At 43.6% G+C, this 22,946-nt stretch overlaps 1 protein-coding gene across 6 annotated transcripts in view; it reads left to right on the top strand.

Annotated features, from left to right (window-relative positions):
* GOLGA4 (golgin A4) overlaps window positions 1–22,946 on the top strand; it is a 456,386-nt gene that overhangs the window by 363,698 nt on the left and 69,742 nt on the right. For all 6 annotated transcript variants that reach the window (XM_029589809.1, XM_029589811.1, XM_029589810.1 and 3 more), the window contains one exon: window positions 6,336–6,449. In XM_029589809.1, the coding sequence (XP_029445669.1) occupies window positions 6,336–6,449 (114 nt within the window). The remainder of the gene's footprint in view (window positions 1–6,335; window positions 6,450–22,946) is intronic.

Raw genomic sequence — 22,946 nt, 5'->3', positions numbered from 1 at the left:
GCCATGAGTCTTCCATACCCTGGGATTTTTTTCTCTCTTAATTCCCCTCCCAACGTGCATTTATTCTAGTCATTGCAGAGATTGTCCTGGGTCATTATATATCATACTAATGCAATATTCCAGCAATGGGAATGTAGAGCTGTCAGAGCTTTGCCCCTCCAATGTTGTCCTGGTCTATAGTAAGAGCAGGACTCACTTGTTCAGGAAGCAGCTAAAGTTCTGGGGGGTGAGCAGGTCAATTCCGGCCACCAAAGACTTGACAGGCAACTCATCTACACTGTCACCCATCCATGCCACACAGAGGCAGGAAATACCCACTTAATATTCACTGACCAGCTTTTACATCATACTTGCCATACTTGACATAACAACTGGAGTACCCTCTTGGTATCCACTGCCTGGACAGCTTTTAAAATATCACTTGCCGTGCACCCTTAGGGTGTGGTCAACCCCACCCCCTATGCTGCGACTGTTTGGTACCATGCTACACAACATTGAGATCACAAAATCTGTCCTGATATTTACGGTACATCATTTTATCAAATATTAGTTCATCCTCTGATTCTAACTTGGAAGTTTGGTCCACCAAAGTTTTGTTTGAAATTCTTTACATAATCTTTGGGTCTCATCAGAACAGCGGGAAACGTATTTTTCTAATATAGCCAGCCAGGTAGAATAAAGTATGACTATGCTGAGGTCTTATTAGATCACTCTTCCCTCCTGTATTACCAGAACTTTCAGGAGATACTTCATTTACTGTTGCAGTGTCTGGCAGCTGCATTCTCTTACTACCATATCGGGAGCCTGTTTAATTTTTGGCAAGTTCAAGTGAAAGCATTACTCACTAAGAACTTGACTGCCTGCCAGGGGACTGAAATGGAGGATGTATCCAATATCTTCCCTTCCCATGGTTGCTGAAAGAAGGTCACTCTTGGATGTTTGAAAAGTGGCAGGACCATGAACAAACTGCACCTCCCAGCACCTGCAGGGGAAGTTGCACCTCAGGGCTTAAGGAAGTTTCCAGTTCCAAAGGAAGAAAACTCAATGGCATTGATGGCTCTAACAAGGTACTACCAGATCAAATCATGTATTTATCTATGTTACTAGATGGAAGGGTTGAAGGGGAGCTGTCAGGCTCTGTTCTTCCTCTACCTTGTCTTCATCTCAAAACTGGGAAGTTAGCACAGCTAGGACAAGAGCTTAAGCCACCAGACACTTCTCTCTCTGCTATCCTGCCTTCTTATAATTTATACTTTAAAACTTGTTTGCGGGAAAAAAGTAAAAAAAAAAAAAACAAAACTAGCTGCAACAAACCATTTCTTTTAATCTGTCATTTAACATCATTAAATACATTTAGCAACCTTACTTTATTTTTAAACACTGGCTACATTTTCCCATACAAAAGCTGCTTTAAAAGGACCTTTTGCTTTTCCTTCCAGGGATCATGGACCTCGCCCTTTAAAAAGTGCGTTGGCATACTTTTATCAACTAGAAGCTCATTTCTTATGATATTCTAAACATAATTTACCTTACATTCAGATTTTTACTTCCTCGTATAAAACTGTCACACCTCACACATTGATCCTTGCATGTTGCACATAGAACAACAATAGCAGTTTTAAAAGCCCTTTTACCCTTACCTGTGTAAATGGCTTTTGAAAATTGCCTCTTAGCAAAAAAAAGGAAAGCTTGTAACAGCTGGAAGAACACATGCAAGTGCAGAGCACTGAATGGCAGAATGAAACCCTCAATCCCCACCACAGTAACACATGACAAACATCCAGTAAAATTCTCAAGCCTATTATTTGTGTTATGATGTTAATGATAATATTCACATTTATTTATTTATTTATTTCTGAGTTTAATTCAGAATTATTGCAGGGTGAAGATCTTGATCTTTTATGTCTTAGTGAGACTTGGTTACCTGTGAATGACCTTCCACTTTTGAATTTATTGTGCCCTAAAGGTTATTCTTTTATCCAAGATGTCTGGATAAAAAAGGGGAGGAGGTGTAATATTATTTTATACATCATTTTTATCAATGGAAATGAGTACTTTGTCATTGGGTAATAGTTGTGAGAGTATAATAATACAATTTCATAGCTGGTTATTAGTGATTCTTTATTGCCCCCTTAGATCCGACAGTTATTCTTGGTTGGGTTTTTTTTTTTTTGTTTTTTTTACTTCTCTCTGCCTGCAGTCTGATAGAGTTTTAATGCTAAGGGATTTAAATATTCGCATTGTTTGTAAACCAATAACCAGCTTTTTGAATTTTTCAGATGGCCATAATGGTTTACAATTATTATAGTTGATTAAATCAGCGACTTAGTGGTGCAACCGGTTTTATGGTCGGATCACTATTTTATAATCTCTGCATTTTCTTTGAGTGATGATCTTATACATTACGTTAAGTCACCAGTTACCAAAGTCTTACGTCGTCCTAAAGACCCATCTTGTTTTAAGGATGAATGGGAGTCAAATTTGAATTTTTTAACTAAAGATACAGTTACATCTTTGCCAATTTTTTGTCACAAATTTTATCTAATGTTACTAATAAATTAGCTCCTTTAAAACAGAAAACTATTGTTTGGTCAAGACACCAAGTTCCCTGTTAATCGACTGACATACAGCAAAAGAAGCAAGAAATGTGCCAGGCTGAGAGATGTTGGTGTAAATATGTCAACTAAAAATCAACCTTCATACTTGGTTTATTGCAACAATATAAAATTTTGTTCAGATCATATAGAAAAGCTTATTTTCATTCCTACTTGGCAGAGTTATTTAATCGTTCTAAAGGATTGTTCTCACTTACAAATTGATTCAGAATATAAATTCTGTGCATAATGTTATACAGTTTACTTCCCAGGAATTTGCTAATGTATGTGTGTCAAAGGTTACCACACTTACTGGAAAGTTAGCAGTTAAGCAGCAAGGTTCAGATTTAGCAACTAGGTTTGATTTTGATTCTGAGTCCTTTTGTATGAGATCATCGGTTAGAATCTGGAATCAATTTGAACTGGTAGAACGCAGGAAAATAATGGGCCAGATATTCATACCTAGGCGCGGGCGTAGATTTGTGTGCGCAACCCGGCGCACACAAATCTACGCCTGATTTTATAACATGTGTGCGCATCCGCATGCATGTTATAAAATCTGGGGTCGGCGCGAGCAAGGGGGTGCCTTGGAGGGAACTTTCCTTCCGTCCCAGCCCTACCTCAATCCCCTCCCACCTTTATTTTTTTTATTTACACCTGCCTCTGGGCAGGCGTAGGTTGTGCGCGCCGACTCAGCAGCAGTGGAGAGGCCTCTGGCCACGCCCCACCCACGCCCCGCCCATTTTTCAAACCCTGGGGCTTACACGCGTCCCGGGGCTTGAGCGCGTCACAGGGCCTATGCAAATTAGGCTCGGTGCGTGCAGGAGCAGGTTTTCGGGGTTACGCGTGTAATATACGCGCATAATCCTTTCAAAATCCGCCCCAATCTGTTTTTAAATTTGTCAAAAACTGAAGTAGTTTGCTTTCACTGTAAAACTGTCTCCTCCAGGTTTGGAACACCACCCAGTTTTAGTAAATGGAACTACAATTTCAGTAAAATTAGTCACAAGAAACTTAGGGGCGTTATTTGATGAAAATTTAAATTTTTTGCCACAATTGAAAGCAATACTAAAGTCATGTTTCTTTAAGTTATGAACATTATGTCATATGAGATATGTGCTGGATTATAATGATTTTCGTACATTGATAGAATCTTTCATACTCTTGTCAATAGATTATTGTAACAGTTTATATATGAGTTTACCCGCATCAAGCATTCATGCCTTACAAGTGTTACAGAATTCTGCTGCTGGGTTGATAACGTGCGGCCAGCCTTTGGATCATGTAACCCCCTTTTACATGAATTGCATTGGTTGCTACCTCAACAGCGTATTTGTTTTAAACTGCAGGTTTTTCAAAGCATTAAAGATGGAAGGGCCTTCTTATTTATCTGAGCTTTTAAATTATTATTCTCCTACACATACCTTCAATTGCAAGACATTTTTTTTTTGAGGGTTCCATCTGTTAAAGAAGCCCTTTTGACAGAGATGAGAAATCGGGCAAGGAGGTAGACTCAGAACTAATGTCAAAAAATATTTCTTCACGGAGAGGGTGGTGATCGCCTGGAATGCCCTTCCGGAGGAGGTGGTGAAGATAAAAACTGTGAAAGATTTTAAAAGGGCATGGGATAAGCACTGTGGATCCCTAAAAGCAAGGGGGAGGGAAATGTAGTAAGAGACATGGGGGTAACTTGCTGGTGTAACAGATACTACCCTTAACAAATAAGCCTTCATACTGTTGATGCAACTCCATCATTGCTCGCTGCTTCAACGGCAGGAGGCAAAGAGGAATTGTATTCAGACAACAACCTACAATGATATTGAACTGTACAGTCTGGGAAAACAAATAAGCTTGGGAGTAACTTGCTTGATGCGGCGGTTATTCCTCTTAACCAAAAATCTTATACTATGCTTCTGATGCAACTCCAACATTGCTCTCTGCTTCAACGGCAGGGGGTGAAAGGAAATTGGACTCGAACAGAAACCAACAAGAGCCCTGACCTTGGCAGTCTGAGTAACTGAAAAGTATGGGAAACTGATAAGTATGGGAGCTTGCTGGGCAGACTGGATGGGCCATTAGATCCTTTTGTGCATTCACTTCTATGTTTCTGTAATAGGTCCTATTGTGTGGAACTCATTGCCTGGTGAATTATATAAGACAACTGATTTAAAATTGTTATACAAACAGTTAAAAGCCTATTTGTTTTTAGACACTTTCAGGGTATAGTGTATTTTTAACTTTGGTGAATAGTGCTTGCTCTTCTTTCTTATGTTTTATGATGTTTTGAAATGTATTATTTTATATATGTGAATTTTTGATTTGTATTGATTTGTGTATTGTAACCTGCTTAGCACAACTGGTTTGATATATGTTTGAAATAAATGTTTTTAAATTAATTAAATAAATACTAGCTAAGTTAGCCAGATAATCCATTTTATAACCCACTATTTCCAATTTGTTCAACGTGGTTTATAGTATAAACATTCATATATCAAACAGGACAAGTGAGATATATCACATAAAAACATAAAATACAACTTTACAATGAATAACATTAAAAACATAATCTAATAAATAATAGTTTAATTTTTGAGCGGGTACTCTATCTTGATCAGAAAAATCCTGAATAAAAAATTTTTAATTTATTTCTGAATTTAAGATAGTCAGGCTAACTGATGCCCAGTGGTTGAATATGGACCTCATACAGCTTAAAGCTGTATTTTTCCATTATGTGTACATTCCTTTTTGCATTGACATAGCTACTTACCTTCTTCAGTACTTCATTATGGCTGTACTAAACATGAGGCAATTGGTATTAATAGGCTTCTGTGAGTTAAATCAGTTCTTCAGTTAGATGCGAGACTGAGTATAATTTGATATCCTTACCAGATGACGACTCTATTCCTAAATCCACTTGCTCTGTATTGTTCAGTTTATTGATGTTAGGCCACGGTAGGCAAAGCGTGACAGCATGGAGAATAAAGTTTCCTAGTTGTATGAAGGCCTGAAATTTTGTTAGTGAAGGATTTGTCCTCCTTGTTGTGCAGTGCTGGTCGTAAGGGAGTGAGGGCCAAATAAATTGTGCAGTGGGGGTGGGATAACACTTTTTAAAAAATAAACTTGAGCCTACCCTAAACTCTGTAAAACCGCGTTTGTGACATTGTTATGAAAATACATTTTTTCTCAAATATTAATTTCTATTTCCTTTGTGTCGATTTTCCCTGTTACCTCCTAGGAAGTATAGCCTCATAAGTGTTTATGAAGATATTTAAATGAGGTCATATGGTGATTGAAGTGTGAGCAAGTGTTTTTGGTTTACTTCCTTTATTTTGTTGTTGATGAAACCATGATTGACACTGCATATTCAAAAAGGGATCAAGAGATTTATGCATATTTTAATGACTTGATAATGTGTTGAGCAATTCCAAGCAGGGGTTAGTCTAAAATCCTGTGAAGGAAGTATATTCAATATTTGTGAAATACATAGGGCCTCTGAGACTTTTTTGTTGTTTTGGAATATTGAGGGGGATTGGGAGAGAAAGGGTTGTTTTTTAGGGGTTTTTTAACAGAGGATGTGAATTTCTTGTTGAAGTTCATAAATAACTTTTTTGCTGAAAAGTTTTTTTAAGTCCTGAATTTGGGTGACTGGAATCTGTTTGGAAGCTGCTTATTATTTTTTGAGCTGTTTAAACATTAAACATTTATGGTCTGTAAATTAATGCATGTATTTTCTTTCCAAAGAGCCGGGAAGAAGAAATGACAACTAAAGTAAATGAATTACAAGAACAACTGGACCAGCTACAAACTAAATACACAGAAAAACTGGCAGAGGAAGAGAAGAGGAGCAGTGAAGAGGTGAGCTTAGATGCAGATTTTGCCTTCAGATTTGGCCAACAGTTTGATTTAGTCATAATTCAGATGAATTGAATCTATACAGCATGAGGTCTGTTGATTTTCTGGTCATTTGGAATTCTATGAATGAAATACAGGGTTAGATTTATACTCGTAAATGCAGCGATTACTTGGCACACCAACAGTATTGGTCTTCTTTACGTTGTGCTAAAGTTTGTAATCAGCTCTCAGAGAGCAAGCTCTGTGTACCTGCATTAATCTTACAGCAGGATTTCCAAACCAGTGCCTCTTTTTAAAGGTAAAGAATTTGGAAGGAAAATGCTGAAGAAATAAAGGTGATTCAGAGAAACCAAGTGCATTATGGGGCAGATATTAAAAGCCACGCGTGGGCGTAGATTTGTGCGCGCAACCCAGCACGCAACCTGGCGTGCATGTTATAAAATCCGAGGTCGGCGCGCGCAAGGGGGTGCACACTTGTGCACCTTGTGCGCGCCAAGCCGCGCAGCCTTCCTCCGTTCCCTACGAGGCCGCTCTGAAATCGGAACGGCCTCGGACGGAACTTTCCTTCAGCCCCCCCCCCCCCCCCCCCCACGTTCCCCTCCCTTCCACCCCCCTCCCTTCCCCTACCTAATCCGCCCCCTAGCCCTACCTAAACCCCCCCATACCTTTAACTTAGAAGTTGCGCCTGCCTCTGGTCAGGCGTAGGTTGCATGTGCCGGCCAACGGCCAGCCCACGATCCCGGGCACAGCAGCAAATGGCCGCGGTGCCTGGAGGCTCCGGCCCCACCCCGCCCCCTTTTTCAAGCCCCGGGACATAGGTGCATCCCGGGGCTTGCGTGCGTCGCCAGACCTATGCAAAATAGACTCGGCGTGCGCAGGAGGGGTTTTAAAGGGTTACGCACGTTTATTACGCATGTAACCCTTTTAAAATCCTCCCCTATTTATTTAAATTCTTGTACTGCTCCTCGTTTTTTTATTTACGATGGCTGTAGAAAGTCTACACCCCCTTCCAAAATCCCTTTAGTTGCTTTAAAGCCCGGAAATAAAATGCATTAAAACAAAGTTTGTCCATATATCCACACATCCTATCTCATAACTACTAACTGAAAAATATATTTCAGAATTCCTTAGAATTGGTTGGATAAGTCTGAACCCACTTCCTTGTACTTCTGTAGCATTCCTAAATAATTAAAGCTCTGGTGTAACTCATCACCTTTAAAAGCATACATCAAATGAATCTGCCCAACCTATATCAACTTTACTGATTCACATGATGACAGGATACATTCAGTAGTTCCTGTTTGTTCTGTCTGCTGAGTTGTACATTTCAAAACAAAGACCCAACCATGAGCACCAAGAAACTGAGGGAAAGTTATTGGAAGGCATAGATCTGGGGATGGATTTGAAAAAATTGCTAAGTCCTTGAATATCCTTCAGAGCAGGGGTCAGGAACCTTTTTGGCTGAGAGAGCCATAAACGCCACATATTTTAAAATGTAATTCCATGAGAGCCATACAATATGTTTAAAACTAAATACAAGTAAATGTGTGCATTTTATGTAAGATCACATTTTTAAAGTACAATAAGTCTCTGAAAATATTACACCAGGCCTTAAGACACCAATACATCTCCTATTAGGAAAACGGACCAAGTCAGGCTGCTATAGAGTCCTTCACAAAAACTACACGCCAGCAGAAAACCTCACCTGAATCACGTGCTGTCCCTCACCTAACATAGAATAAAGAGACCAAAACGCATAACAAGAAGCATGCAGAAAAAACTGAATTGGAAACTGCAACAAGCCAGAGTCTCTGTATGCAGTGTAACAAAGGAAAAAATAAACTTCACCCATCCTTATAAAACAAATCAAGAAATATAAAATCATCAGCAGTAAAACTGTACTAACAAAAAGAACATATTTCGAAACAGCTGTTGAGTGGAATATCCAATAATTAAAAACTCATATAAAACATTTCCAGATACCAACAAAATATTTCAAAATAGCAGACACAAAGACCCAGTAATGAAAAATAATAAGGATACAAAAATTTTTTTGCTCTGCATACCTGGCAACGTTTGATATCCAGGTGTCCTGAGATTGTTCTGAATTAGCAGGAGGCGGGGTGGTTTGCTTGGAACTTTCTCCTCTCTCAGTCACATACCAGCGCTCTCTCTCACACTGGCTCTCAATGACACACCTATACACACATGCTCTCAGTACTCACATATACACATGTTTTTTCTCTCTCACTTATATAGGCTCTTAATTACACATTTACACACATGCTGTCTATCTTTTCACGCTTACACACACACACAGGCTTTCAATCACATAAATACATGCTGTCTTTTTCTCTCACACACAGACTCTCATTCACATGCTTACAAACATGTCATCTCTTTCTCTCATTTACACACAGGCTCTCAATCACATACTCACATGCTCCCTCACCTAAATCAGCTCTCAATCACACACAGACACACATGGTCTCTCTCTCTCTCATTTAAACACAGGCTCTCAATCACATACTCACATGCTCCATCACCTAAACCAGCTCTCAGTCACACACAGACACACATGATCTCTCTCTTACTTATACATACAGGCTCTTAATCATACATACACATGATTTCTCTTACACACAAAGGATCTCAATCATACACACATATTCTTTCACACAAACAGGTTTTCAATCACAAACTTACACATACATGTTCCCAAAGGTAAACTTACATTCATGCTCTCTCTCTCACAGGCAGGCTCTCAATCACAGACATACTCTCTTTCACATATACAGGCTCTCAATCACAGACATACATGCAATCTCTCACTCACACACACAGGATCTCAAACACACATGCTTGCTCGCTCATTCACTCTCTCTCTCCCCCACCCCGGGAACTCGCGGCAGCAGCAGCCTCCTCCCAACGCTAACCTCCTTCATTTTCAGCCTTCGCGGAGGCGGAGTCCCATCGGCCGCGGTTGAAGCTCTTCATTTTCCTCCGAGCCGCGCTGCAGTCTTCTTTTCGTCGGACACTAGCGTGGCCTCTTCTTGCCGCGCACGCATCCGATGCTCTCCACTTCCTCTTCCGGGCGGGGGGGGCAGCGGGAAGAAGAGACTACATTAGCGTGGTCTCTTCTTCCCACGCACGCACCCGATGCTCACCACTTCCTCTTCCGGGCCGCGGGGGGGGGGGGGGGGGTGGGAAGAAGAGAGCACGCCGGTGCCGCTGACTCCAGCTGTCCTGCTGCGTTCCGCCCGGGCTGACAGCATTTTAAGCCCGGGCAGAGGAGGACCGGGGAGCAGCTGGGTCAGCGGGGGACTGGAAAGTGTGGCGACACTTGTCTGCGAGCCAGATGCAGCCCTCAAAAGAGCCATATCTGGCTCGCGAGCCATGGGTTCCCGACCCCTGCTTCAGAGCATAGTCAAGTGTTAGGAATTGTGGACCCTTGACCCAAGGTGGGGTTGATGCTACCTGAGGGGTTGTGCCCCACAGTTCCCCCCCCTCCCCCGTCGGGAGGTGAGGCTGGCAGGAAACAGAGGCGAGCTGGGACTTTGCCGGTACCGGCCCTCATTTCCCTGCAGGTTGCACCCTTGGGTGCCGGGGCCGGCCGGACTTAGGAGTACCTCTGTGTGGCTGGTCCCAGAGAGAGTAGATGACTGGATGCAGAGAGTGTCAGAGAGGTTAGGTACAGTCTAAGACAGGAGCACTCTCAGAGGGAGAAGGAGAGAGAGTCTCAAGGGATGCAAGACCACTGTAGCTCCGAAGACTGTAGAGCAGGACCACGTGAGAATGGCCTCAGGATGAGGAGGTGCAGGTGTGGATACTTGAACTGTGGTATGCTGAATAAGGGCTAGAGCGGGGAGCCCACTGTAGCAGGTGCCAGTAGAGTAGCAGCACAGAGGAACTGCTTGAGACACGGCAATGCGATGACAGGACCTTCTGTAGTAGAAGTGCTGGGGAGTGCCCCGAGGAGTGGGGACACCGAGACACAGTCCGGTAGAGTTACAGCGCTGAGCCAGGTCTAGATGGGTAAAAGCACTGGAGCAAGATCCCCAATGTAGGATTGCCGTAGGGATGTCCCGAGGAGCAGAGGGCACTGCGGTAGGGACCCAATTGTAGTAGCATTGAGCCAGGCCCCGAGGAGCAGGAAGCGCTGAGAGAGAGTCCAGGTAAAGTAGCGCTGAGCGAGGCCCCGAGGAGCGGGAAGTGCTGAGAGAGAGTCCAGGTGAAGTAGCGCTGAGCCAGGCCCCGAGGAGCGGGAAGCGGTGAGAGAGAGTCCCGGTGAAGCAGCTCTGAGACAGGAACTGCAGAGATCTGAAGAGCAGGAACAACAGGTCCATGGAAAAGGAACAGGCACCAATAGGAACCAAGGAACTCGCCAAGTCGGTTAGTGGTGGCTGGAGGTAAGGCTTAAATATCCTGGGCCTGTGATGTCATCAGCCGGGGATGAGCATGCAGTTCCTGCTATTGGCCCTTTCGAGGGAGGACAGATGGCGCACGTGGGTCGGAATGCTGGACCTAGGTTGGAACACTGGTCGGCGTGTCCTAGCCGCCACATGGAGCACAGGGAGCCGGGAGGAACGCGGCCGCAGCAAATGGCCAATGCCATGAATGTACTGGGGGTAGTGAGCCAAGCATGACATGACGTGAGTTGAGCCTGTCGTGGGTGGCCGTGGCCGGCGGCCATAACAGTACCCCCCCCCCCCCCAGCCCCCCTCCTGGGACTTTCGGTTTCAACGGATGGGTGGCATGGAATTGCTTGATGAGGGTTTTATCAAGAATATTGGCGGCTGGTTCCCAACTATTCTCCTCTGGTCCGAAACCCTCCCAGGAAAGAAGGTACTCCAATTTCTTCCCACGTCTTCATACATCAAGGACCTCTCGCACTTGGTATACCACATCAGCTTTGGAAGACAGTGGTTGTGGCTCGGGAAGCCTCTTGGAGAATCCAGATAATACCAAGGGTTTTAGCAAAGATACATGGAAGGCGTTGTGGATCTTTAGGGAATGTGGAAGCTGGAACTTGTAAGTAACCCATCCCAACCGGCGGAGCACCAGAAAGGGGACGATGTATCTGGGTGCGAAGCGTGAAGATGGGAGCTTGAGATGGATGAATCGGGTGCTAAGCCACACCTTGTCACTCAATTTGAACTGAGGGCCTACACAATGATGGGCATTGAAGAAATTCTTGGCCCTTTGGGCTGCTTTATGTAGTAACTGCTTTGTACTGTTCCAAAGCTGATGTAACTCCTGGGCAGAGGACTGAGCCGCTGGCGAAGGAATGTACAATGGTATTGGTAATGGAGGAAGAGGTTGACGTCCGTAGACTACCTGGAAAGGTGAGGAGCCAGTGGATGATGAGAATTTAATGCGAACTCCGCCCAGGGAAGGAGGTCTGCCCAATGGTTTTGCAAAAGATTGACATAGGCACGTAGAAATTGCTTGAGAGTCCTGTTGGTTCTCTCCGCTTGCCCATTGGCTTGAGGGTGATATGCGGAGGTGAAATCCAGTGAGGCGTTAAATTTTCTACAGAGGGACCTCCAAAAATGTGCTGAAAACTGAACTCCATGGTCCAACAGGATGTGTTTCGGAAGGCCATGGAGCCGGATCACATGGTGGATAAATAGTTGAGCCAGGTAGAGCAACAAAGTAGGCCATTTTAGAAAAGCGGTCCACAATGACCCAGATGGTGGTGTTGCCGCCAGAAGATGGAAGGTCAACAATAAAGTCTGTTGAGAGCTGGGGATTGGTAGAGGTTATAAGAGACCTCACGGGCGTCCTACTAGAGGTTTGTGGCGAGCGCAAGTAGGGCAAGACTCCATGTAGGCCTGTGCATCCTTCCTCATGGTTGGCCACCAATAAAATTGGGAGAAGGAGAGAGAGAGTCTCAAGGGATGCAGGACCACTGTAGCTCCGAAGACTGTAGAGCAGAACCACATGAGAGTGGCCTCAGGATGAGGAGGTGCAGGTGCGGATACTTGAACTGTGGTATGCTGAATAAGGGCTAGCGTGGGGAACCCGCTGTAGCAGATGCCAGTAGAGTAGCTGTGCAGAGGAACTGCTCGAGACACGGCAATGCGATGACAGAACCTTCTGTAGTAGAAGCGCTGGGGAGTGCCATGAGGAGCGGGGATACTGAGACACAGTCGAGTAGAGTTTCAGCGCTGAGTCAGGTCTAGATGGGTAAAAACACTGGAGCAAGATTCCCAATGTAGGATTGCTGTGGGGAGGTCCCGAGGAGCTGAGAGCACTGCGGTAGGGACCCAAATGTAGTAGTGCTAAGCCAGGACCCTGAGGAGCAGGAAGCGCAGAGAGAGAGAGTCCAGGTGAAGTAGTGCTGAGCCAGGCCCCGAGGAGCGGGAAGCGCTGAGAGAGAGTCCAGGTGAAGTAGCACTGAGCCAGGCCCCAAGGAGCGGGAAGTGCTGAGAGAGAGTTCAGGTGAAGTAGTGCTGAGCCAGGCCTCGAAGAATGGGAAGTGCTGAGAAGAGAGTTCAGGTGAAGTAGCGCTGAGCCGGGCCCCGAGGAGCAGGGGCCATGTGCAGCACAGGGAGCCAGGAGGAACATGGCGGCAGCAACTGGCCAACGCTGCGAGTGTACCGGGGGTAGTGAGCCAAGAATTACATGACGTGAATTGAGCCTGCCATGGGCGGCCATGGCCAGCGGCCATAACAACAACCGCCAAGACTCTGCTTAGATCAGGCCATCCTACCAAACTGGATGACTGAGCAAGAAAGAGACTGATCAGAGAGGCAATCGAAAAGCCAGTGACAGCTTTTAAAGAGCTACAGGCTTCCATAGCCAAGACTGGTCAAAGTGTGTACGTGACAAGAATATTTCAAACTCCACAAATCTGGCTTGTATCTTATGGTTGCAGGAGAGAAGCCATTACTTAAGAAAGCCTACGTTGAATCCCATTTAAAGTATACAGAGGAATCCTCAGGAGATACTGTAGCCATGTGGCAAAAAGTTTTGTGGTCTGACAGAATTAAAATAGAACTTCTGGCCTAAATGCAAAATGTTACATTTGGTGCAAAGCCAACACAATACATCACTGTGAAGCATAGTAGTGGCATGTTATAGGGATGGGGCACCTGTCAGGATGAAAGGCACAATTAATAGAGAAAAGTACAAAAAAGTCCTTGAGGAAAACCTGGTGCCTTCTGCAAGACAGCTGAAACTGGTCCAAAATGGGGACATCATACTGGTTTACAATTGAACAACAAGATTGAAAGTACATTATAACAAGGATTAAAAAACCGGGGGGGGGGGGGGGATCACACAAGTACAGAATAGAAGTACAGGGCAACAACAAGATAAAACTCCTTAAGAGGTGACTGTCAGATAATGTCAATGAAGGTGACAATATAACATTGTAGTAATATATACATGATTACATTACCGCATGGACAGATATACAGGGGATGGGAACAGGCTAGGTGGCAGAAGAGAGAGTGGGTGAGAGGTTGATGAGTCGGGAAAAGCCTATTTAAACAACCATGTTTTAAGTTTCTTTTTGAACTTGAAGGAGCCAGGTTACTTATATATATATAAAAAAAAAGTTACAACCAATTCAGAACAGTGCTGCACGGCTGGTTTGTGGGAAATCCAGGAAGGATAGGATATCTTCTTTATAGGCCTCTTTGCACTAGCTTCCAGTTGCTGAAAGGGTGAGTTTTAATTTACTAGCAATTTCTTTTCTTTGTGTCCATTTGATAGCCATGATACCTTTCATCAAAGTTAGCATGGCATTTCATTTTTTATTTTAGGAACCCGTAGCACTGTGTTGAGCCATACTGCTTTTTCATCGTGGATCAGTTTGTGTATGGTGCAGAGTGCTTTAAACTGTACTCTTTGTTCTATCGGTAACCAGTGTAGTTCAGCTAGTGTGTCAGTGATGTGGTCTCTTTTCCTTTAACCTGTGAGAATTCTTGGTGCGGAGTTCTGCAAAATTTGTAGTGGTCTTATTGTCGTATAGGGTAATCCAAGTAGCAGTGCGTTGCAGTAATCCGTGCTTGCGAATATCAGTGCTTGTACTGTGCGGAAGTTTGATGTTGTCAATAACGGTTTCAGTTTCCTTAGGACCATTAGTTTGGCATATCCTTCTTTAACTTTCAGTGCTATGTGGTGTTTAAAATTTAATTCTGTATCTATTAATACACCAAGATTACGCACTTTTTCCTTTAATTCTACTTTTAGGTTGTTTTTGAGTGTTATTGGTGTTTGAATTATGTTTAGGTTTTTCCTTTCTAAGTGTAGGAATTCAGTTTTGTCGATATTTATCACCAGTTCCATTTGGTTTAGCAACTGTTTGATTATGTCAAGATAAATATTGGCTAGGTTTAACGTTTTTTCTAATGTGTCATCTATGGGTAATATAAGTTGAATGTCATCACCGTAAAAGTAGTGAATGATCCCAAGACCAGCGAGTAGATGGCACAGTGGCAACAGGTAAATATTAAAGAGTGTTGCAGACAGTGCAGACCCCTGCGGCACCCCGGTTTGTAGTTTAACTTTTTCTGATATTGTGTTTTTTATCTGAACTTGAAAGAATCTATTACTTAGATAAGATCTAAACCAGGTGATTGTTTTGTTCTGTAGTCCTATTTCTTCCAGTCTCTTAAATTAAATGAGTTATATGAAATTTCGTAAACTACTTAAGACCCATTTGTTTTCTTCCAGGCTTCCAGAGCAGGGGGACAGTTAAGTTGATTTAGGGTTGGCTTTTGATGCTGTGGAGAATTGGGAGCATGATTTGTGGCGCAGTGGGGTCTTGGGGGGCGTGGCAGTGGCAGTTAGTAGTTTATATATGTAATGCTGTAATGTATGAAATTGGTTTTATGTTTGATTTTATTATGTATGTTAAATCTGTAAACTGCTTCTATTGTAAATTTGACTGGTTATGCGGTATATACATTTTTTAATAAATAAAATGAAAGTGCTTCTATTAAGTATTGACTAAGGAGAACATTTATTGCCCTGAAAGAAATTGAGTATGGCGTGTGATGAGGGAAAAAAACCTCATCTAAATGCATGCAAATCTGATGTACTGACACAATAAAATGTAGGAAATGTTCAAGGCGATGCAGCCTTTCTATATCCACTGTATGATTCCAGAGCAAACTTACTTGACTCGGTGACCAATACATTTCCCTTTGATAAAGCAGTTCCTCACTTTTTTCCTATCATGTTTGGCACTGTAATGTTAAACAAAATATGATGTTTGTTCCTGATTTGCTGGGACTACAAGCCATAACATACGAGGCAAGCTAAACTAGTGGTGTGAAGAATTCCTTTGTATGATCTTTTATAGCCTAGAGTGAAGAATTTGCATAATCAGTCGGAGTCAGGAGAAGGCAGGGCCATAGACTGATTCGATCCTTGAAGACCACACCCTCTATCCTTGTCTGCATGTTAGTGATCTAGAGGAGAAATAAATCTCATGCAGTCCAGAACCAATGGGGATGTTGCAGGAAACACAAACAATAATGTGGCATCCAGATAAAACCTCTTCCATTGTTGACATCTTAATTCTTTCTTGTAACACAAAGAAACCTAATCTCTAATTGGCTTCTACCAGAAAACCAGCTTCCACCATTCTACTGGGACCTTGTTCCCTAAGGGGTCGATTTTAAAAAGTCCACGTGCATGTCCATATATGCATGTTTCCTGGCATGCGCACACGGACGCGCCAATTTTATAACGTGCACGTGCCGGTGCGCACATGTTATAAAATCCAATGGCTTCGCGCACATGCATGCTGGATTTTAAAATCCATGCATGCATGTGCACGAGAGACCCGTGACTTGCACACATGGGGGGGATTTTATAACCTATGCGCGGCGATGCAATCAGGCCACCCCCGGTTTCCTTCCAGTCTGCTCCAATTAAGGTCTGGGAGGGAACTTTCCTATCCCTAACCCTACCCTTCCTACCTCTTCCCCCTCCTCCCTGACCCCTAACCTAACCTTACCTGTCCCTAATATTTTTATTTTGTCACTTACTGCTGACAAGTCTCCAAAATAACTCGTTTTGCTGATTCACCCATCTGGGGATAAGGAGACGCCCTTCGGGTAAAGGTGACAGTTTCCATTATTCATTCATTCATTCATTTTTGGTTTTTATATACCGGAAGTTCCTGTATACAATACATATCACTCCGGTTCACATTTAACAGAAATAACTATCGCCGGGAGGCGGTTTACATGGAACATATCGAATATAATGAACGGATAATAATCAAGGTAAAATCTATTATGAAACAGCTAAGATCAACTTAGAGAACAACTTAGAAAACAACTTGAAACATATAACTGACACAATATGAACATTACAATAATGCTGTAAGACAAGGCTGAAAGTTTGTTCTTCTTGCTTTTAGCTCTCTGGGAAAGCTTGATGAAAAAGCCAAGTCTTGAGTTTCACTTTGAAAGTAGTATGGCACGGTTCAAGGCGGAGGTCCGGTGGTAGTGAGTTCCAGAGAGACGGGCCTGCTGTGGATAGAGCACGTTTCCTCAGGGTAGATTTAGCAGGTTGGGTGATCATTCTATTGGGTGATATTCTATTGGGTGATCATTAGGCTTGTATAAAATTATATACCCTATTAGTTGGGGAAATTATTTTTGCATATTGTGCTGATATATATTTTGTGTTTTGTTAGTTGTCTCAGGTGTTCTCATAAACACCTGGTGTGTGTGTGTGTATATATATATAATATTTTGTTTTGTACATATATTATACAGAAAAATATAGCTTTTCATTATTTCCCAAAAAAAGACATGGTGAGTCTGATCATTTTTCTTAGTTCAGTAGTGCAGAGCACAGGGCAAATACAAATACTAGCAGACTCCGAACAAACCCACAAGGCGTCATTGTGGATAATATCTTGAAATCTTCTGCTCAGTGTGCAGCAGTGGCCAAGAAAGCAAATAGAATGCTAGGAATTATTAGGAAAGGAATGGAGAATAAAACAGAAAATATCATAATGCCTCTGTATTGCTCCAAGATGCATCTGCACCTTGAGTATTATATGCAGTTCTGGTCGCTGCATCTCAATAAAAATAGAGTAGAATTAAAAAAGATACAGAAAAGGACGACCAAAATAATAAAGGGGATGAAAAAATACCCCTAAGAGGAAAGGCTATAGAGATTAAAGTTCTTCAGCTTGGAGAAGAGATGGCTGAGGGAAGATATGATAGAGATGGATAAAATGAGTGGCATGGAATGGGTAAACGCAATTCAGTTATTTACTCTTTCAAGCAGTACCAAAACTAGGGGACATTCAATGAAGTTCATAGGTGATACATTTAAGACACATATAAAATATTATGTTACTCAATACATAATTAAACTCTGGAATTATTTGCCAGAGGATTTGGTGAAAGCAGTTAGTGTAGCAGGATTTAAAAAAGATTCAGGCAAGTTCCTGGGAAAAAAGTCCATAAAACATTATGAAAATGGACTTGGGGAATCCACTGCTTATCCCTGGGATAAGCAACATGGAATCTATTGACCTTTTGGGATCCTGCCAGATACTTGTGACTTGGATTGGCCACTGTTGGAAACTGGATACTGTGCATGATGAACCTTTGGTCTGACCCAGTATGGAAAATCTTATGTTCTTATGATTGATTCATCCATATTTGGACAACTGCTTGATCAGAGCAAAATCTTATCAAAAAAAGTAGCACAGTATTCAACAGTACAATTTTTAGACAGTTTAGGCTGGATAATCAGTTATGTAAAAAGCAGTTTTATCCCATCCAAGTCTCTGGAATATTTGGGCGCATTATTCAATATCAAGGGAGGTCACATATTTCTTACTTCAAAAAGAGTGACCAAGATAATCGAACAAGTAAACTAATTCTCAACACAAGGAGATACTAGAGCATGGTATTATCTTCACTTGCTAGAGCAATGGCAGCAACTCTAGACCTAGTGCCATGGGCCAGAGTTCACATGTGACTTCTACAGAATTATTTTCTTTCCCCTTGGTCTCTTCAAATTCAAGACTACGAGTGTCATCTTTTCCTTCCTGTTCAATTGAGAGAGAGTATGATTTGATAGAGATAAGAATCTATTAAAGGGTGTGTGCCTAGAAGCAACATTGTGGATTTTAGTCACTACATATGTGAGTCTAACAGGATTGGAGACACATTGCCATGATCCAGTTGTTCAGAATCAATGGACTAGGAAAGAAGCTATTTGGTCAATAAATAGGTTAGAAACCAGAGCAATATGATTAGTATTCTTATCATTTTCAACCCATTGTGAAGGGAAGAGCAGTGAGAGTTCTATGCGTCAATGCCACTGCAGTAGCATATGTGAACTGAGTGGAACTGAAAGTCAATGAATATCAGAGGAAGCAAATCTCTTATTCAGTTGGATGGAAAGAAGTCTTTTATAGATTTTGGCACTGTACAATGTAGGTTAAGAAAATGTACAAGCTAACTTTCTCAGCAGAAATCTTCTAGATCCAGATGAATGGGAACTCAGTCAAGAGACCTTTGAAAGGATAGTGAATTAATGGGGGACACCTCAGATGGATTCAGGTACAAACTTAGATTGTAAGCCCTCTGGGGATAGGGAAATACCTACAATACCTGAATGTAATCCACTTTGAAGTGCTGAATAAAGTGTGAAAAGCGGAATATAAATAAAAAATAAAATACAATTCACAAAAAACAATGATTTTACATTCAATGCAAAGAATACAGAAGCAAAGGGATAGATGCACTGATTGTCATGGCCAAAGCTGGATTTGATGTATGTATTGTCTCCATTACCATTAATTGGTCCGACAATAAGCAAAATTGAAAAAGTAAAGTGTCAGATCAATCCAGTGGCACCAGATTGGCCAAGGAGAACAAGGTATGTAGACCTAATGAGGTTACAAATTAATCACTCTCTAAAGGTATCTGGTTCCCAAAGTCTTTTATTCCAGGGTCCTATAGTAATGGAAGACCCATTTCCATTTTATCTTTCTGCATGGCTCTTGAAAAGTCAAGGTTTTCCGTCAATAAGCAGGCTGAATTAGCCATGCTCAGTGGGTGACATGGTTAGGCATCACAAGGCAGAGCTGCCTCTCAAAGCTTGTAGAATTTTCAGCTCTACTGAGCATGTGCAGCAGTTGCCACATAATTGAGTTTTCTAGAATCTCCTCAGTATTTTGTCTGTGCTTCGCAGGGATAGTTGAAAACCTGTCTCTCACAGGAATTTCTTCTCCTCAGATTTTCTTCATGATAGAGAACACCCATAAACACTTTTCACTGCAACATCTGGATTCAAATATTCTTGCAGGCATATCATGTCCATCACTGATTGCCTAACTATTGCTGTTTATGTCTAGGATCCAATCAAGATGAGGCCAACTGCAGGGACTGGCAGAATGTTACACAAAGATGGCAGGCAGATAAAATAGCATGCTCTGGATGGAGGGTGAGATGCTGTCATCCGTGAACACCTCCTCTGCCTCAGTGTCAGACATCTCCTCCAGCATCTCGATGCCTGAGGTTGATGGAAAAGGTAGGAGGTCCTCGCGCTCCTCACTTAGGAAAACTAAACAGGCCCAGAGTCAGCAGTGCTGGCTGGCCTCCTCAGGTTTGGCTCATCTGCCGAAGATGACGTTCAAGTCCCCATCGGCACTTTCTCAAAGCACGTGTCTACTGTACCAAAGAAGCATCGGCTCTCGCCAGGACCAGCAGCACATATGGCACTCGACACGTCTTGCCTGATGCACTCCACACATGGCACAGGTTGCACTCCAGACAGTGCACGGTGCAATTCACACAGCACATAATGCGCCAGAAATGATGCATCACTCTAAAAAGCCACATGGCTCCAAGGAACACAAAAAAGTTCCATCCTCCAAGCAGCCATCACCAGACTCTGCTGTGTTTCCGATTAAGAAGCTAAAGGGAAGAGAAGACCAAATTCACAGAGGCCAGCACCCGTCACTCCTCCAAACAAGTGCCTTTGTCCCACGCTGGCAGCAACATGTCTTGCCCCTCTCACAAACCTTGAAAATGAGCTGCATCAAGTCAGGATGCTTCAGCACCTTCGTTGGCGCATCCTAGATCTAGAACTCCTTCAGAATCCTCCAGGGCTAGTGGGTGACGTGTTTTCCAGACTTGCTATGTGAACCCCCAGGGGTAATGGCAGGCCTTCACTTCCAGTGTAGTCCCATCCCTCTACATGCAGAAAGGTGACCATTACCAACTACCTTGCCGCAAGATCATTCGTCAGCCTATGTCATACTGCAAAAGGCGATATCACCACCTAGGCTTCCTCAAGGAGTCTGCTCCACATATGAAACAGCTATACAGCTTCCTAGATCCTTTCTGGCTTCTAGCCTATGGCAACAAAGCTTCTGCCTCCAGATGCCAGACCCTATTTGTTCCCTGCTGCCAGTGGTTCATTTGCTGTCAGTGGAATAGGAATAAGTCTTAGTGCCAGAAGAAGATGCTCTACTGCATTCTATGGGCTGCAGGTCTAGGAGGCTGTAGAGCAAATCACTAATAAAGTGAGGAACTTCTTCTTGTCTCTTTTCCCACAGGCGGAACAGCCATTTTTCCCCCCAGCATATCCTATCCTACCAACAACAGAATCCATATCATCTGGGGCGCCGCCTCTACATCCCTCCATTTCCTCTGAGGATACCAGATAGAAGTTCCCAACATTGTTTGAACCATCCAGGGAGCATCCCTCAACACCATCATCATGGTCAAGAAGTCCTATATTTCCTTCCCTAAGGGAGTCCCCACTCAATTCTACCAGGATACCACCGAATCCACTAGAGGGTACTGCCAGATCATTCCTCAGCATCGGAGGATTTAACCTATTCCCATTTTGTTGAGAAGATGGTCACCACCCTCAAGGTAGAATCCCAATCCCTGAACAGAAGAAATGGGAATCTTAAAGATAGTGGACATCGTGGTGGAACCATCTGTGCTTTCATCTCACACAGCACTCAATAGGGTATTAATGAAAACGTGGGAGTTCCCCTTTTCAGGTACAGCTGTAGCACGAAAAATAGAACTGAAATTCTGTGTAAGGAAATCACTGGGTTGTGGCATAGTTCAATTGCCTCCATAATTCAGTGGTGGTGGAGTCCACCATGAAAAAGGCCAAAAAATCTAGGCTCCACTCACATACACTGTTACGCACCCAGGCTTTGGCTAGATGTTTTATGAGAGGCCATGAGTAGCTGCTGAGCGGGAATAGGAAATGTGTGCCCTTAGACCTCGGTGAACCCGGAGAGGAGCTCCGAGGAAACGTCGAGGCTGGTGAGATGAATCCGTGTCCGGGTCGACATGAAGCCCAGGCCCCTGCTGACCTGCACAGCCTCAGTGAGGCCAATAACACCAGGTTGGTCTCTGAGTGGTCCTCCAACTACTCCAAGCCCTTTCGGACCTGCCGCTGGGAACAGCAAAGGCAGCTGACCGGCAGGAGACGAGGACAGATGAAGGCTCTGGAACATGAAGACTCAGACGAGGAACTTAGAGACATGAAGACACAGACGAGAAGCTTGGGATGTGAAGACTCAGGATAATGGTTCAGGAACAAAGTCAAGTACTGGGTTGAGGCTGCGATGCAGCATGCCCTACATAGCCCACCACAGGGCGGACCCACAGGACTGGTCACGGACCATGCTTGAATGTGAGGCAGACTCCAGACGAATACGTGGAAGTTGATGCCAGAACATGGCGAAGATTCAGTAGAAGCCTGTACCAAGGCGCACCCTACACAGCTGCCCATGGCTGGTCACGGACCACGCTGAAATGGAACAGGTTCAGTCAGAGTCTTAGGCATGGACGGAGCAGCCACAAGGACATCCGAGGGCCGAGACGAGATTCAGGATAGGGGACCAAGATGAGACTTGGCTTCAGGCATGAGACATGGGACCAAGACGAGACTTGGCTTCAGGTGAAGATGACCCTCAGGAGGCTTCTGCTGCGAACAAGAAGACAGGCCCATGCCACGAGGTGACGAGACACAACATGGCACGCCAGAAGAGGTGGCAATGAGGGACCAAGGGTCTGGAAGCAGAAGCGGAGACGAGGCATCAGGAAGGAACATCAGGAACATCATAAAACATCAGGAAGACCACAGAACATCAGGACAAGATGAGGGATATCCAGAAGAGACCAGGAACATTGAACAACGAGAGATCCCATGAAGAAAAGGAAATTCCAGCAGGAGCGAAGATGGGAAGTCCAAGAAAAGACTCCTTGCGAAGGCACCCAAGGACTGTAAGCTGGGCCCTTATATAGGGTTGAAGATCAGAAGACGCCCAGGGAGGAATCCAGGTGGGACCCGGGGCATATCTGGCCGTGGGCCCTTTAAATCTGTGAAGGAGGCGCAGCCCGTGCCTTAGGAAGACAGGAACAGGAAGTGCAGGACCCTGGATAGCGGCCCTGCATAGACGCCGAAGAGACTGAGCAGAGCTGGGCCAAGGAAACAGGCCCCAACGTGAAGCACGACATTCTGCCACTCTAA

The sequence above is a fragment of the Rhinatrema bivittatum genome, chromosome 2, assembly GCF_901001135.1.
Source record: "Rhinatrema bivittatum chromosome 2, aRhiBiv1.1, whole genome shotgun sequence".
Lineage (NCBI taxonomy): Eukaryota > Metazoa > Chordata > Amphibia > Gymnophiona > Rhinatrematidae > Rhinatrema > Rhinatrema bivittatum.
The sequence above is the reverse complement of the archived record's forward strand: the minus strand, read 5'-3'. Positions and strand labels throughout refer to the sequence as shown.